Here is an 18,867-nt window from a genome sequence, read left to right on the forward strand (position 1 = left end):
GGCATAGAGAAACAATATTTCTTAATGCTCTGAATTTTCCCTAATGCTTTATCCCCAGGCAGGCAAAGGGACATTTTATTCTCTATGTATTTAACTATTCTCAAAATTTAAATGTTCAGGGAACTAAAACCCAAGACACTGACATAGCTAACTGGTGGGTTTAATTTTAAAAACTGAATTGATAAAGGGGCTGATAAACTCCTTCCTTAGATCTCTGACCAAAGACCAGAACAATGAGCAACAGTTTAGCTAAGCTGAATCAAAGCTTTATTCTAGATGAACTTCCCTTCCCTATTTTGAATATCCTTCCCTTTCCAGCGGTGAAGCAAATCCGTTAGATGCACGATTAATGTCTCATTTCATTCTAATTCCAAATATAAGGTACCAAACCTGGCCTTCTTCAAGAATCATGGTTTCTTTCAAGATTCCATTCGGGTGGCTACTACACACGGCCTTTCCTAATTTCCCATATCTTGATGCCTTTTTCTCCAAAGGTAAGCGCAAATGTGGTCACAAAAAGTTGGACACACCTGAATGACTCAACAGTAGCAACAGGTACCACAGTGCATAAAGAGGTGGGCCAGGAGTCATGAAAATCTGTTAAATTCAAATACAGTGTCAGACACTTACTAGCTATTAATCTCTCTTCTTTCTTTTTTCAATTAAAATACAAGGTTTTTAAGGAAGGGACTACTTTTTTTCCTCTTCAGGATTCCTGACATTAAAAAAAAAAAAATGCTCAATTCATTGATAAACATTGCCCCTAAGCTTTTTCAACTCTTCTAAAAATACAGCATTGTCCCAGCATGATTGGTTGTGATAACATGACATGTATAAAAGTTTTATTAGCATATGGCAATAATCTTTGTTTAGTCTTATTGTCAATGATTTCATTGTCAAAAAGAGCTCTTGAAGAGGAAACTCCCTGTAAAATGATAGATCAGCAACTTATGATTACAGAAAATTGCCCTTAACACTAGGAACCTAAGCCATAACACACACCCAACAATGTTAGTGAATTAAAAGGCAGACCTGAATATAGATAATAACAATAATGATACCTTGGATATGTAAGTTTCACTAAAGGTAAAATAAAGGTGTTGCCTGAATGATCTGGATCCTTTCCATCTCTAAATTAATGATCCCATATGTTCCAGAAAAGAAAAAGAGAAATGGAATTCTCCTAGATAGGTGGTATGACAAAGACAAAAACAAAAATATGGTCATTTATTTCTCAGGAGGAAATACATACACACACACACACACACACACACACACTTCATAACCAAAATTTTTATAAGATTGTATTTCTTCATATTTAACTCTTGGGCAAACTTTATATTAAATGAGTCTTTTTACTTTTATCCACTTTATCTGGCATATATATTCGTTTTAGCTTGTGTCTATTTACCTTTATAGTAAAAAGATAAACAAAAAAAGACTAAATCAAAGCAGTTCTTTGACCTATCAGGACAAGAATTGTTTATACAAGGCTAAATACAAAACCCTGACCTTGCATTTCCATCGTGACCTCTGAGAATAGTGTCTACTCGTCCTCCACAAACCTTTACAACTTTAATGATGTTGGAGGAGGCTGCTGTGTTTTAGCTCCATTTAAAAGCTGATGTTTGGGTTAGTTCTAAATTTTAAATTCATTCCCTCAATGCAAACTATTCCACCATTATAAAAACAAAATGTCCCCTACATACTATTCAACTAAAATTTTCCTTCCACAAGATCCTGTGGTATATAGACAGAAAGTGAACATCTTCAAATGTTTATGTAATAAAAATAAATATTACAGATGTCTAAAAAGGTTAATACAGCCAAGAGGCTATTATTCTCAAAAATACAGAGGAAAAAAAACAGAGCTTTCTATATCAAATTAAGAACTATGAGAGATACTTCACAAAATCTGGGAACATGCACAGAAGCTAGGTATTTAAACCAAATAAATATTCTAAGGAATTATTTATATTATTTGTTTTAAAAATTAATACAGATAGGGGAATACATTTTAAAAGATGATTTAACCACCAATTCCTTTTCTCTGTAATTCTGAGGAAATTCATGCTCTCAAATACCACTGCTTCACTTAAATCTCAATCCAGCATCAAGAAAAGGGAACTAACCAGTGGACATGAAAAGTATAGATCAAATTATCTAAGTGCTAAATCCCTTCCAGCCCTAAATCTTTAATTCTACATTTCTTGATTTCATGTTAAAATCTCAACAGGCAATAAACACAGTCTAAAGTGTTCATACCACAGTAATAAAAAAACAAAACTACAATATTTAATAAGACTTTTCATTTGAAATAAGGACTGAGTAGGTTTATCCCTAACCCACATAAAATTTATTGCAGAACTTAAAAAACATTCGATTTTTCCTTTTCAAAACAATCGTGTGTTCCTTGCACACAATGAAAGAAAAACAATAGTTTCTTTGTGTACATTAACTTAAAGCTGTAAAAGTTATTCAGCCAAGATCCACTATACTTTACCTTTAAACTTTAACCTGGCTTGTAACAATATTTGTAGTCTCTAAAATTAGACGGCTTGAACCCAGAGTTAATCACCCTTCACTGTCTTAATGAAAAGTCCTACCATTTAATTCTGAGCCATTAAAATCTAGTAGGAGCAAGGATTCACATCACATGCTTACAAATATTTCCCACACATTTATACACTCATGCCATCAATACTATTCATAAGCTGTCTGCTTAGAGAAAAATCAAAACTAATAAAGACTTTAGATATACGAAAAATTTAAGGTTGCATAGCCTGACTACTTTTCCCCACCATACTCTCAATATCCCTAAAAAATATCTGGTCAAGAAACACGTTTTGAAATCCACATCATTAAGATGAATTAAATATTTTGATCGTACTTTCAAGGACTCCCAAAGTGCAAGTCTTTATATTAATTTTATCCTGTCCTTTATAATTAGTTAAAACTACCATAAAGTAACTTCTGAACAATTCAGTAATTAAAGCCCTTGTATCCAAGATGGGCCTACTTTATATTTCATCTTGCTTTATATTAAATAGCATATTATCAAAGTTCCAGTGTACTTAGTTAACTATTAGAGTTAAGATTTGAAAGAAACTTGAGTTTAATGATCAGGTAAAAGACCAAGTAGCATCTCAAATCTTTTGTCTTAAGATTACAAAAGCAAAGAAAGTTGGAAAACTACTCATGAAAGGTTGCTTGAGGAAGAAATCTACCAGACCACATATGTGCATCATCAGAAAAGATGATTGAGCACATATGTCGTTATTGCTATCATCAAGGTAGTCTACAATTAGCTCTGATCTAGAAATGTGGGTACCAATACTAGCTTTGTCACTAAATATTTGGGTCAACTTGAAATTCTCTTCAACTTTGTTCCTGTTTCCTCAGGCATTAAGGCAAATGGACTAAGTGACCAATAAAGTCTTTTCTAGCTCTAAAGCCCTAAGCCACTGTAAAAGACAAATATTTTATTCCTAAACCAAAAACACTTTGAAAATCCCTATTTTTAAAAGACCTATTATAGATTCCATGTCTATATATTTAAATAACTGTGATAAGTGTACCTTTAAGAACTTTACAAATTTCTTGAAACTCAAATATAAAGATTTTTTTTTTGTCTTAGACTCCAATTAGATATGAACTCAGGTTCAGTATAGAAAAAAACAGAATACAGGTATATAGTTTACCAATTTATCATTGATGTCATCCTGAACCCATTCAACATATTAGCATAAAAGTGAGTTGCATAAAATATATTTTCAATTTTGTATCTACAGTAAGGAGAACACATATTTGAGATCATATATGTTAGATCAATCTCTACATAAAGTGCTAAAATTCAAGAGAAATATTTGACAATGATATATTTAGAACGTTCAATTAAACTATGTAATAAGTTTCTAAGGTATCTAATTCTTATCTAATTTTATTTCTCAAATCACTCTTTTCCAAGTAAGTCTCCCCAGCTCTATCCTTTCAGCTAAACAAGGGCTTTCCCCTTCACTGAAACAACTCTCGAAACTCCATTTCCTCCATGAAAATTCTTCTAAGAGTAGCAAATCCCTCTTGAGCATTTCTTTTCAAAAAATGCAAATCTCCACTATCTCTGATTCATATATCACATTACTACTATAATCATAATAATTTACATATACACTTGTTAAATTTTTATCCCATTTTTATGTTTATAGGAATATAATATTTCTTATTACAAGCTAGACGTTAAAGGTTATATCCTTAATACATGCAGTAAAAAATTAAATACATATAAAAAATCATAAGCAGGAAGATTTCAGAAAAACCTGGAAAGACTTAAGGTGAACTGATGGAAAGTGAAGTGAGCAGAATCAGACAAATATTATACAAGGAAACAGCAATGCTGTGAAATGATCGATTATTATTGATTTAGCTCTTTTCAGTAATACAATGATCAAAGACAATTCAAAAAGACTCATAATGGAAAGTATTATCCGTATCAAAAGAAAGAATTGATAGAGAGTCTGAACTTAGATCAAAACAGTTTCAATTTGCTTTTTCTTTTTTTCATAGTTTTTCTTTTGCTCTGTTCCTTTTTTCATAACCAAATAATATGGAAATACATTGTCTGTGATTGTGTGTGTGTGTATCTATATTAGTTCTCATCTTAGGGAGGAGGAAATGGAGAGTGGGAAGGAAAAAAATTTAGAACTCAAAATTTTATTCATTAAGGTTAAAAATTGTCTTTACATATAATTGAAAAAAGTAAAATACTATTTAAAAGAGGAAAAAGGAATTAAGCAAAGCACTATATTTACACAGGGACTTAATGATGCTTGGGATTATTAAAACAAAAACTTCTTGCTCATCTGTGAAATAAATCAACAGCATTAGGATACTGTTGATAATGAGTTAAATTTTAAATGATGCACTGTTAAAGAGTACTATCAAAACTAGCATGATATTCTGAAATACAAAACCTCCTTAACATTTTTATGACTCAAATTAAGGAGAACTGAAGATCTGTTACCTTTTAAGACAATTATATATACTGGGATGATATAAAATAAGGGAGTAGGAAAAGAGCAGCAGCAGAAAACAATAATCCCCACTCCCACTCCATTTAAGTACTGAAAATTTCACATATGATTCTTAGATAAGGTTCCAAATACCACACAGTCGTAGAATAGAAGCCAAACATCTTGGCTACACATGTGTGTGAATGAGCAAAAAGAACTAAAAAACCATAAGAGTAAGTCTTAAAAAAAAAAAAAACCCATACCAAAGAACTTGGAATATATTCCTATTCAGCTAGACTTCTACGTATTGTAATACCACAGAAAAGCTAAATAACATTTCAAAAATCAATCATGACCCTATGAAATTATATATTACATAACTGATTTTGATGATCATTACAATCTACGTGCAGATTTCACTAGCACACATGTTAACCACAAAACTATATTCTTTATTTACTATAAATCTTCCAATAATTTTTTTAAAAATAAAAAATCAGAGAACAATTCATCTTCTGTTAAATATGTTTTTAATATCAATAAACTTCAAATACCAAATACAATAGTAAAGACTTAAGAAACAGAAAATTCACAAATTTATTTCCTGGAAAAACTGTTATCCTAGTATAAATATCTTTTCTGCTTTAAGAGAAGATACCATTCTTTTGAAGCAATTTACTGCAATCTCAAGTTCCATATTATATTTCCAACTACTCTACTAAGAAGTAGTTATCAAGTGAAAACTGAAATATATATGTGTACATGTGTACATGCATGTGTGTATCTCAAAGTATAACTGAAATTCATACCACAAAATTAATTACATTAAACCATATACATGCCTCAGTGTATACCTTTATATGTTTTATTGGGATCCAAACTTTCCTACTTACTGAGTCTTAAGGTTAAACACCAAAAAGTGATTAAAATAACTTGGTAACTATTTGTATTTCTACCAACATATCTTCCAATGAAGCTCAAATATTTCACCATTATGCTACTTATTTTTAATCCCATTTCCTCATTCTTTCTATAATTTGATGTACCTACTGGATCCCTACTGGATGAGATAAGTTGTTTTCCACTAAAGCAGTATGATATTCAAATGTTAATAGCACTTAAGTAATATTACCAAATATTAAAAAGATTTATTCAACGTGCAGACATTTTTTCTAATGATTTTGAATTTGTACTAATTTTCCTTATAGAATGGGAACATTCCCTAAATGCCAGCATATCTCGTCTTCGACGTGATACTTTTATACATCATTTTTCCTCTTTGGCTATTTTGATTAAAAACAAGAATTGGGACCAAGATGTTATCCTTCTTCCCCACCCTCCACCAAGGTACTGATGGTTTATTCTGTTGTATGGACAACAATAGAATTATTATCTATAAAGGAATGAATAAATAAAACTTTTTCATTAAATATATACAAAGCATTGTGTTAAATGATGCTGGGGATATAACAAAAAAGCAGACAGTTCCTCCTTTCAAAAACTCACATTCTCATAGGGGAAAAAACACATACAGAAAGTTTCAGCTGCAAGTCAGATGGAAAAGTCCCATGGTCCTTAGAGTGAAGCAGCAAAGCTTCTTCTTTAATGTCATTTCTACTGATAAGATCATATATTATATGCTAATGAATATATAAATGGAGATGAATTTCAAGGTTGTGTCATCTGAATGAGTACCAACTATCTTCTCAGCAGTACAATTTGGAATAATTTTGAACATTTTTCTCCATAAATCTACACACAAAGTTTTCCCTCCTTCATTCCTATGAATTTTTTTTTGGCAGCTAACTGAATGTATTTGCTAATTAGGTAAGGCTTTGGCTCCAAATTTGAAGCTATGTTGCAAGGAAACTTCTACTGCAGAAAGAAGAAAATAAATTAAAAGTCTACCTCCCACTGATTAAACAGAATTTAACTGAATTAATTCCATAAGCCAATTTACCTTAACTAGGCAACTGCTAATATGGCAATTGAGGAACTCTGAATCACTGAAGCTATTTTCCCTACACCAAGCCAATAAAGCAGTTTAAGGTTGTTCAAAGAATACAATTAATACTTATAAACAATTTTAACTCATTTTCTTGTATGGAAGGTTAACTGTATTAACAAAATTCCATAAATATTAAATCTACCTACTAAATTGCTATGGTGAAATGGAAAGAGGATGTTCTGTGTAACCCTGGGCAAGTCACAATCTCCCTGAGCCTCAGTTCCTTCCTCTGTAAAGTAGAGGAGGAGAGAGAGAGGTCATCTCTTTCAGTTTTAGATTTATGATTCCATTATGGCCAATCATTTGAGTTCTATGGGCCTTAATTTTCCTGTATTAAATGAGAGAGCTGAACAAGATGAACTGAGGTCTCTTCATCTATATAGTCAATAATAAGACTTTAAAAGTCTATGTTAGATATTTAACATGTATTGGTCAACCTGCTATCTGGGGGAAGGGGTGGGGGGAAGGAGGGGAAAAGTTGGAACAAAAGGTCTTGCAATTGTCAATGCTAAAAAATTACTCATGCATGTATCTTGTAAATAAAAAGCTATAATAAAAAAATAAAGTATACTGCTTAAAAAAAAAAAAGTCTATTGTTAGGCTTATGTGACCAAAAAAAGTGTATACTTTATTAATCCTTAAGACAAAAAAATACCCAGCTTAAAAAAGTCCTTAGCTAGGAGCAGCTAGTTGGTATAGTGTTTAGATCACTAGCCCTGAAGTCAGGAGGCCTTGAATTCAAACCTGGTCTCAGACACACTTCCTAGCTGTCACCTCAATTGTCTCAGCAAAAAATAAAAATAAATAAAAATAAAAATAAAGTCCTTAGTTATCTAAAAATTGGTCAGATTTTAGATATTTTTAAGTCTTCACAAATACATCTTATTAAAGTCTGAAATTAACAATGTTGCATTCAGATTAAGTAAATTTTAGACTTATGTAATCTTGTAAATCATAAATTAGTTAATGAAATTCAATGTCAAGTATAGATACCAATAAAACAAATTTTAAGCATAATTTATGTACTATTTTGGGATTTTTTTTTAAGAGTGTTCACTAACGTTAAGATGACAGAGATCGAACCTGTGTGATTTCATTGATATAGATAACTTTCAGATGAGCAAACACTCTTTACCAATGCAGTTTTGTATCTTCTTTGAGCTGATGAAAGCACTGAGTTTAGATAACTTGATCAGAGTAACACAACCAGTATAAATTGAAAATATTAAATAAATATGCATTTTTTTAATTTTTAAAAAGGAATATTCAAGAAAATGAGACTCCAACTCTAATTTAAATTGAAAATTTGATCCCCAATTGTTTTATAAATGTTAATATTTATTATTTATACAAAAGCAGAGAATTTGTAATCAAAACTATTTTTAGTTTTTGTTTTTCCCCCCAAATAGTGAGCAAACAATTATTAACAAATGTATGTTGCCATAGTTTGTAGTATGTGAAAAGCTACTGGTTCTGTATTCAGAGACTATGGGTTCAAATGTTACTACTGAATGACTTTAAGCAACTCACAACCACCCTGGTCCTCAGCTTCATTTGTTAAATGAGAGAGTTGAAATACATGAAATCTGAAGTACTTTCTGCTCTAGATCTAATGGAGAAAATATTGCCATTTACTATATATTAAATCAACAAATCCCTAAATATTTGTTAGTATCTTTTTAAATGCTCTTTTACAATGATGGTAACTCACAACTCACATTTTGATTGATTAATGTGGAAAAGATCTTCTTGGAAAGAAAAAATAAAATTATGCCTGATTCCTAAGAAATCTTCTTAGAATGTGATGGCTGCCCATATCCCCTCCCCCAAAATGCAGTTTATACATTTCACAGTTTATTAATTCATAAGTGAAGAACATATAATACTTTGGCAAAATGGAGGTGGGGGGAGAAGAAGCCAGAGAATGAAGAAGAAGGAAGGGAGAACAACAGAAAGAGCCAAAGAATGACACTAGAATATGGGGAAAACAGGGCTTTTTTATTTACTAAAATCAAAGTAACCTTGCTAGACTTCCAACAGCAAAGCATGCTTTTTAAAAAATCTGTTTTCAGAACCTCAAGTTCCATTTAAATATAAGTGCTATAAGACCTAAATAACCATATGTGTTTTTATTATTAAGGAATCAGACTACTCTTCTATACACAATCCATACTAACTAACCATCCACTGGCACACACAGAATACACATTCACTAAATACTTAACTATGCTGCTCTGTGGAACAATAAGATGACATTTGCTTGGGTTTATTGGCAGTGCTTTTAATGCTTCATTTAAGCATCAGATTCGATGATAGGCATTTAGATTGTGGACTATTTGGCACTAAACTTAAGATCCAGATAACTTTTCTGAAACGCCTTACCTTCCATACACATATATCCTAAGATAAATAAATAATGCAATTAATTTTCCCAGGCTCTCAGCCAAAGACACATGTGAATACTGTAAAGACACTTCTCCATAAATGAAATGAGGGATCATCAAGATATTAGTGTTAAAATATTAATTTATGTAACAATATCATCATAATATTTCTAAAAGTCATATAATAGTCACAAAATTATGATTTTTGGCCTAGAGTAAAATGAAGATGAAGATTCCCTGAAACAAGGAATATAAAACCTTCCAACAGTGGAAATATTCTTTCATTTTAAAAAAACAAAAAAGAAAAAAGTAGAATAAATGAAAGCTTATCTCCTATACCACATCAGAAAATCCCTACCACCGCTAGAACCAGCAGCAATGGGAGGAAGGAGTTGAAGATTGAAAGAAAAAGAAACCACACTAATCCAAAATGGAAAAAAAAAGTGGTCTTTTGATCTCTGCAGGATGGCAACTTTAGAGGTTATGTATGCTCAAGCAACCAGATATTTAAAAGCTTAGCCCTACTATGATCACTAACCATGAAGTGAGTCATATGTGAACAGAAATCAGACACAAGACTAACCAGCTAAAAGTAACAATAATACAACATACTACTATGAACAATAACTGCAAGTTCATGTAAAATGCTAGTCTCTCTAATCTATTGCTTCTTACCTTTTTCAGTTTTTTAATTTCCAAAACAAAAACTGCAAAGGATATGAGATTACACCTTTTTCCTATTTGGTAAAGGTTTTAAACTCTTGTGACAAAATGTTCAGTGTTTTCTTCCAAACATTTCAGAAAGTCACATATAGTATGCTGCATTTGAACAATGAACTGTGTGTAACATGTTTTTAAAATGTAACTTTTCTTCTTTATAGAGAAGTATCCCCCTCTTCTCATACATCCATTACTCAACAGTTGCAAGAATTGTTTTGGTTGAACTTAAGAGTAATTCTTAGAAATAAACCAAGTACTATTTATTGAAATTAGAGAGCTCTTGGAAGTACCTCAGAGTTTTATCATTTAAATGCATTGTCCTCAGCTACATCTAGAAAGAAGAGTAGCCTTTGGTTTTGCCTTACTCCATAATTAAGCTAACATTCTGGAACTGCTTTTGGGAAGAGAAAAAAAATAAGTTTACTATACTGATGTCATTGGAAAAACTTCAAATAAATTCTGAATATAAATTTAGCTTAAAAAAATACCCATGTTTAACAAGTGATTTATCTACTTAAAACATGACTGCCTATAGTTTATAGTTATAGTTATGATATAGAATTATTCTAAACTCTATTCATTGTAAATAATTAAGTAAAAAAATTAACTTTCTTCAAATTCAGAGATATCTGATATACTAAAGCTTACATTACTGAGAAGTCAAATCTCTACTAGCATCTCTCCTTTTTTTCCTCTTTCCAGATATATAAAACAAAGAAGCAAACAAAAGTACTGAAAAAGCAAAAAAACTTTCATGGCCTTTTAAAAAGTTTTAGAGCAAGCTTTTTTATGTTAGGGAGAGGAAATTTGGGGAATAAGCAAATGGGAGGAAACCCCACAAGTTAATAAAATTGACTAGATTCTAAATTAAATGATTCACAACACATACAACTTTAGGAAAAAATGTCCATCTGTCACGTGGAAAAGAGGAAAAAGATTATGTCAAGAAGCTTACACTTCATTTGAAATTCAGACCACATCTTAAAATTTGAACCTAAACACAATCCTGGGTTACTACTTTTTTTTTTTTTTTTTTGGAAGCAAGTTTTAGAGCAAAGTGATATGAAGAGGGAAGAAAAAATGCACACAATAAGCTGCTAAAAAGATCACACAGATTTTTCTCTCAATAGTTTTTTGTAGAGTGTGTATACACACACACACACACACACACACACACACACACTTGGTTTTTACTATTTCATTATAGGCATTCATAAAGAAAATACATAATGTAGGTGTTGAGTTGAGGTTATATTTTTTAAGCCACCATTATAAAAACAAATATTACTTTTCCATAGTAAAAACAAATACCATATGCTTTAGTACTACATTAATAAACAGAAGGTTTAAAAAAAAGAAGAAGAAAAAGGAAATACTCTTTTAAACACAGTGTTCCATTTAGCATTCAGCAAGATATTAACATACTATCAAGTACTACAAAAGTTTATAAACTGTCAAAGGATTATTATTGGAAGACTGAAAGAAAAATGAAGAACCAACAGCAATTTTTGCAGGCTTCATCAGGTTATAAGTGAATAACCTCCTCAAAGAACTTTGATTTATATAAACTTACCAAATTTCCATTGAAGACATTGTATTAACAAGTGACAGACTAGTAATCTTGTGGGTAGGATTAGGAATGAATCACAATCTTTCAAAACCTCCACAATCTTTCAAAACCTCCAGTCATTCACTGACCAGGTGTTTTAGATACACCCAACTTTGCTTGCTCACTTCTCCAAGTTCCCAAAAGTTTTGTTCAGATCAACATTTGCTTTACAACAACAAACTCCTATGAAATCACAACAGCTCAGCTAATTAAATTACTCTCCAAGGACCAGTGATTTCTGCTTTTGCAATCTGAGGAACCTCAGTTACTTAGACAGACAAATAGTGAGATAGATAAAAAGCTGCATGTGAAATTTAAAGAAAGGAAGACACTCCTAGCCTACAAAGGGACAAGAGTATGAGAAAAGTATGTACTGTGGGAGAAAGCTTTTAAAAAATGTTCTCAAGTTTTACTTGAAAATTAAATTGAAAATTAATCAAGAAATTAATTATACTGTTATAAAAGACAATTCTATAGCTATCACAATCATATCCATTAAATCCAAAATACATACTAAACCAATGAATTTGAAGCTCAAAATATACAAGTCTACAGAATTCACTATCAGCCATACCTCATTAGTGTGACATTATCTTTATCCTACAGGCCTGATAAAATTCCCCATCACTTATAAATTCATCTCAGTGACTAATAACCATTAATCCCCCATCTTCAATGATCTCCCTCCCTTCAATTCATTTCTCACAGAGACACTTCACTTTATAAGTATGAATAAATTTTAACAAAAAAAGTGAATTAAAAATTATCTCAAAGCAATCTGCACCAATAAATTAAATTAAGAAATTTGTAAGAGACTAGATCAAATACAGAAATCACATCTTGATGCTTCTGATATGTATAATTGTTTAAGGAAAGGCAGGCAGGGTAGTGGAAATAAACTTATTCAAAAACCCAGACAAGCAAACTACTGAGATTTGATCTACATAGAAAAGGTAAAGGTGAAGAAATTTTACATTTTAATTTATTTACCTGTCCACAGGAGTACAACTGCGGGTTTAACTACCCTAAATAATTTTTAAGAGCCAATAGGCAAAAACTCTCCTTTAACTTCCCTCTATCATTAATGTAGTCTCTGCTCAATAAACATTTCTCAAGTTGTTGGGATTTTCTTGCAGTCAACTATATGATTTTAACAGTAGCGAACTGTGTTCTAATTTTCCAGAAATTATTTTAAGTAAAATCACTGGTTAGAATAAAAAGAATGGTTAAGGACAAAAAAAAAAAAAAAAAAAAAAAAAACTCAAAATTGTTCCTTAATCATATAAAGTTTGTGGTAAAAGTTAGGATGCAAATTAAAGCTGAATAAACAATTATAAAAGTTCCCTGAGATGGATTTTCTGTATATTGTAATTTCCTTCCCCCCCCCAAAAAAAAAAAATGCTTGAAGGAGGAAAACCTGAAACTTTTAATTAATACCAAAATCAATCAAGTAGGGAAAGAGAGATTGAAGGAGCTAAATATACCTTCCTTCCTTTCCACCTTCCACTTCGCCCCGCCCCCTCCGTCCGTTCCCCCCCACACACCCCCCTACACCCCCCAGTTTTTGTGAGCAAGAAAACTAATGGAAAACAATAAATTTACAGTAAAATTCACTACCAAAAAGTCTGGGGATAATCTTCCCAACAATCAGTCTTTTACACGGAGGATAAATAATACCACTATAAAAAAAAAATTCTTCAAAAATTATAAGAACCTTAACTTTACTATAACAATGAAGGGATCGTTTCAGCTGGGGTGTGTTTTCCTACCTGTACCTTTCATTTGAGGAATTTCTAAGCCCAACCAAGGAAGAGCGACTACCATAGGAAAAAGTTATTTCCTGCAGTTTCTTCTTGATCGGGTTTTAATTACAGTCTTTGGCTACATAAAAAGATTAATAATCCCTTTTGCTCTGAAGGAGGCACGTCTGGCTTTGAGGATCGGATTCAGGGGGCCACAAGCCTACTAGGAGCACCTCTACAGCGCCCCTCTCCTCTAAGCTCTTAGTTAAGAAAGAAAGCAACCCACAGATAAAACTAAACGGCCCATCCAGGGAGATTGGCACCATCCAGTCACCACCTCCGGCTCCCTTCCACCCAGAGGGGCAGACTTCAGTTTTACCAAAGACTTCGGATGGGGGTGGGAGGGAGGCGAGGGGGAGGGGGGGAGAAATAGGTTTTTTTTTTTAATTTTTAACAAAAAAAAGAAAAAATGGGGAAATATGATCAAAAAAGCCTTGAGGTGGCGAACCACCTATTTTCCAACGCCTACTGGCTCTGAAATTGTTAGTTTTTTTTTAAATAAATGGCGGATAGAGAGAGGAGGGGAGTTTTGGGATAGAAAAAAAAATGAATTACCTGAACAGAGACATATTAATCCAAAGAGATAAAAGTGAGCAGACTCAGCGATCATTGTCCTCTGGTGACTTCTGCAAACAGTCTCATGCCAAGAGGGGGTAAAACGGTGCCCACAAATTTGCGAATCCACACTTGCGCGCACACACATACACACACACACAAAGGCTTAATATAAGCAACGTGGATTAATCCTGGAATCTTCCGAAACTACGGGTAGATCTCTCTAGTCGAGACCCCCGAGTTTTTCAAAAGACAAAAGTCTTGCCCAAGGTTGGTTCGCTCCGGTTTTTATCCAGAGAAGGAGCCCAGATGATCCCAGACACCATCCAAAGAGGATAACAAAGAGTTTCCAGACGACCAGCTCTTACTCAAGACTCCCACCAAATATCAGAGGCGAGGGCAGGCGCAGAGACCACCAAGGGATTTGGAAGGGCGAGAAATGCTTCTCCGGCTAAGAGCGACCCTGCTCTGAAAGTAGCCCTCTAGGGTAACCGCAGCGGCGGCAGTAGCCCACGGAAAGAATCCTTCTAGGCAGAGGGGGCCCCAGTTCGAGCAATCGGTGCGCAGGAGCGGTCTGCAGAGATGAAAACGAGCGTGGCGGCGGCGGCGGCGGCGATGCAGCAGCTACAGCAGTCTCCTCCCTGGTTCCCCATCACTTGCGGGATGCAGCCGGGACCCGAGCGAGCCGCAGGTCAAAAGAGACATGCACGCTCCCGCCCCCAATCGCAGCTCGGTGCAGACCAGACCATCTCCTCCCTGGCCTGCGGCCCTCACCCAGCCCCGGGCAAGGCAGCGCTCCTCCACGGAGACCTCCCGGACAGGAGCAAAAACCAAAACCCTCCCCCCCAACTTTCAAAGGGGCGATGCTCGCAAGCCTTTCCCACCCCCGGCAAGGTCCCGGGAGGAGGAGAAGAAACCGCGGATACCCCCCCACACACACACACACACACACAATCCAAGCCGAGGCAGGGGTGGTGAAAGGATGCTCGTGGGGGCTGAGCCACAGCCCCAGGGTCTCTCCTCGGCTCCGCCGCGTCGGAAGTTTCTGCTCTCACGTTGTCTCCGGGCGCTCTCTGTAGGCTACGGGCTTCTCCCACAGTCCGGATGGCAGAGACCCCCCCCCTCCCTCCCGGGCCGAGCAGACTTAAAGGGCCCGCACAATCCTTGGTTCTCCTCTCTAGCCTGCTTATCGGGCCCGACAAACAACTCCGGCGAGTCTCTGTTTATTTATTGTGTTTGTTTGTTTTAAACTTCTAAAAGAGTAAGCGATCAGGTGGGAAAACGAATGCCCAGGCTTGGAAATTCAAAGCAAAGAAGAACGTGCCGTTTCTTTCCTCTTCTGGTCCCCCATCACCTCCCCGCCCTTCCCAGATTTAAACTCCCCCGCACCTTCCTCAGAGATGGAACCTCCCAGCCAAAGACTTCAAAAAAAAAAAAAAAAAAAAAAATCCTCCCTGGGTTTAGTTAACCTTTTCGTCTCCGCTTCCTGAAGCAACTATACCTTCCCCCACTTCGCCAGCCCTTCACCTCCTTAACTTTACTACCTTCTAAAGGGACTGGGGGGAGCTGTTAAAACACTGACAAATAACGTATTAAACTTTGTTACTGGAGAAGGAAGGAGGGGTTGCTTTGAATTTCGCTAGAAGTAAAGGCGCACACAGACAAACACTCCCAACAAAGTTTTTTTTTTTTTAATTGACAACATCTTTTTTTAAAAAAATAAAGAAATCCGAGAGGGCTTCATCTTTTTTTTTTCTGGTCCAAGAATTCCTCCTTGAACTGATTTAAATATAATTTTCAAGTGCGATTTGAAGGAGAATTTTAAGTAGGGGAAAGTAATTAAGGAAAGAAACAAAGTATTTCGGACTTCTACATAATAGTTTACAGTTATCTGAGTTTTCGCCTTTCAAATGGAAAATGTTCTTTGTTTGGGGTTTGTTCGTTCGTTTGTTTTTGTTTGTTTTTTTTTTTTTTTAAACTAGTAGGGAGGAGGAAAAAGGTGTTCAGAAGAAGTGAGAAGAAAGATAAATACAATCCATGTATGTGTAATACATTGTGTATATATTGTAATAAATGAAGACTTTAACAATCCAGCAGTGTCCTGAAGGTAAAATTTATTCAGAATTTTTATTTTTGCAGATTCATCTAGTGAGTTCAAGCAAATATCTTGCCCTCCGCCAAAAACAAAACAAAACAACAACTTGTTTACAGCTTCTATCCTCCAGAAGAGAGAGGAAAAAATAGAATAGTCATAGATGTCCTTAAATCTTAAACAGACTGGCTGAAATTTCAGTAAACAACCTTAAGATAAGAATGGAAAACCCCAAAGCAATTTTCTTCCAGAAATGAAGACCAAAATATGCTGTAAATACTAAAAACAAAAGTCCTTATTAAATGAGAATGAGGAACAGCATCTGTTTTTCCTCTGATAAAATGTTCATTTAAAGTGAAATTAGTAATAGATGATAAAGAAACAAACCAAGGAAGGGATAATTTCTACCAAAGAGGTGGAGGATAATCAAAAGCTTTAAATCTCCATGCTAGCTAAGTGCATTTTCTAAACCATCAAACTTTCCCTTGGTAAAGGATACTAACTTTAAAACGGAAAATAAGACAAGGTGCCATTCAGCAAGATTACCTCAAAGAGGGTCTCCTAATCTCCAGAGGATTAATACCTCTGAAAATGTTCCATTTCCTTTTAGCCTTTGGGCACTGGTTGCTAGGACTAAGCAGGTAAACTCTTTTATTCCTGACAGTCTCTCAGTGAGAGAATCCAAGTGAAATAATTTAAAATATTTTTCTCCTAAACAGTAAGAAGCCCTGGGTTCTACAGCCAAGGCCAACACACTTACTTCATCTCAACTACTTCCAGCTTCTTTCCAGCTTCTTCCAAGCTATTATCTAATTCTTCAGGTTGATGGGGAGATGGACAATGAAACTCATTTTTATGACATTTCTAACATATTTTTGACATAAAGGAATCAGGCTGTGACTATTATACATTTTACTATTGAACTCTGTCTTTTGATATGTAATTCATTCCTCTCACACAGATTCCAAACAAGTTAAATTAAGTAAATTGCCAAATACTTAAGGTACTTACAATGTAAAAAAAAAGGTGCTATGCTAGGTCTCAGGAGTTAGAAAGGTGAATAAGACTGGTCCCTTAAGTTCCCTTACAGAATTACAAATCTTCGGGGGTGGAGCCAAGATGGAGGAGAGGGCACAAGCATCTTCCTAAATTCTCCTTATTCCTCAATCTATTTTAATGATATTCAGCCTCAGAATTAGTGCTTGACTGTCAGAACCCACAAATATTGGGAGTACAACATATTATCAACAGAAGATAATCTCGAAATTCACCAGAAAGTTTTGCTTGAGGGCAGGGACAGAACAGGGGTAGGCCAGGCACAGACTCAGGAAGACAGTGAGAGCTTGGTCACACTGAGCAGACCTAAGGGGGTCAGAGTGTGATCTCAGCCAGGAGAAAATCTGCTGAGAGAACTTTACCACAGTGTGAGCTACTTTGCCCTGGCAGCAAGCCAGTAGATCATCAGAGAAGCTATAAACAACAAGGGGTAAAGGCTTTAACCCCAAAATGCTACAGGCTTTCAGGACCTGGCCACACCCACCCAACACCCAAAGTGACTCAGCATGATCAAGGAGCAGCCCCAGTTGTTGGTCCCAGGGCAGCCCTAGTAGCTGCCTTTCCACTGCTGCTGACTGCAGGACCTGATTTCAGGTGCCAGCATAGACAGTGAGTATTGTCCCACTGCCCCTTCACTACCACTTCTTGTTGTCTGTAGAGGCAGCTTGGAAATACCCCATTGCCCCCGATAGGCAGACCATGGGGATTTTTGTTTGTTTGTTTGTTTTCTTCAAAATGAACAAACGATCTAAGTATTGATAGCATCTATACAGAAAGAGAGCAGACTTCAAACCCTGAGGAGACTAAAAATAGTCTGTCTCTAGATCCAAAGGTGGATGTGATCTGGTTCCCATTACACAAGGCTCTCATAGAAGAAATTAAAAATGATCTTAAAAGAGAGCTAGAAGAAAAATGAGGAAAGGAAAGGAAAGCTTTGCAAGAGGGTCAGGATAAGTCATTAAAAGACAGAGTGGATAAAGAAATCAACTCCCTGAAAAACAGAGTTTGCAAACTGGAAAAGATAAACAACTCCTAGGAAAACAGAATTTGTGAATTGGAAAAGTAAACAATTCCAAGGAAAACAGAATTTGTTAATTGGAAAAAGAAAATAATTCTTTAAAAAAAAAAAATTGACAAAATGGGAAAAAATTCCATAGAACAAAACAACTCATTTAAAAACTCAATTAGACAAATACAAAACGAAATAAAAAAGTAAATGAAGAAAACAAGTCATTAAAAATCAGACTTGAACAAATGGAAATGAATGACTTGAGGAAATACCAAGAATCAGTCAAGCAAAACCAAAAAAAAATACTACAACAAACGGAAAAATGAAAAAATAGAAAAAAACATTAAATACCTACTTGGGAAAACAACAGACCTAGAAAATAGATCTAGAAGAGAAAATCTAAGGGTTATTGGACTCCCTGAAAATCATGATTGACAAAAAGAGCCAAGACACTATTTTTCAGGAGATCATAAAAGAAAACTGCCCAGATGTTATAGAAATAGAAGGTAAAATAGACATTGAAAGGATTCATCAATCTCCTACTGAAAGAGATCCCAAAATCAAAACTCCAAGAAATATTGTGACTAAATTCCAGAACTATCAGACCAAGGAAAAAATACTAC

The 18,867-nt window shown here is 34.6% G+C and overlaps 1 protein-coding gene across 5 annotated transcripts in view; it reads right to left on the reverse strand.

Moving 5' to 3' along the window:
* The window catches only part of ROBO1 (roundabout guidance receptor 1), a 622,307-nt gene that overhangs the window by 452,337 nt on the left and 151,103 nt on the right, over positions 1-18,867 (reverse strand). The window contains exon 1 of one of the 5 annotated variants that reach the window (XM_031958838.1): positions 14,088-15,204. The exons of the other annotated variants lie outside the window; for them this stretch is intronic. Within the exon in view, the coding sequence (XP_031814698.1) occupies positions 14,088-14,235 (148 nt within the window). The 5' untranslated portion in view covers positions 14,236-15,204. Of the gene's footprint in view, positions 1-14,087; positions 15,205-18,867 lie in introns of those variants that run through there. 5 annotated transcript variants of the gene reach the window in all.

The sequence above is a fragment of the Sarcophilus harrisii genome, chromosome 3 (assembly GCF_902635505.1).
Source record: "Sarcophilus harrisii chromosome 3, mSarHar1.11, whole genome shotgun sequence".
Lineage (NCBI taxonomy): Eukaryota > Metazoa > Chordata > Mammalia > Dasyuromorphia > Dasyuridae > Sarcophilus > Sarcophilus harrisii.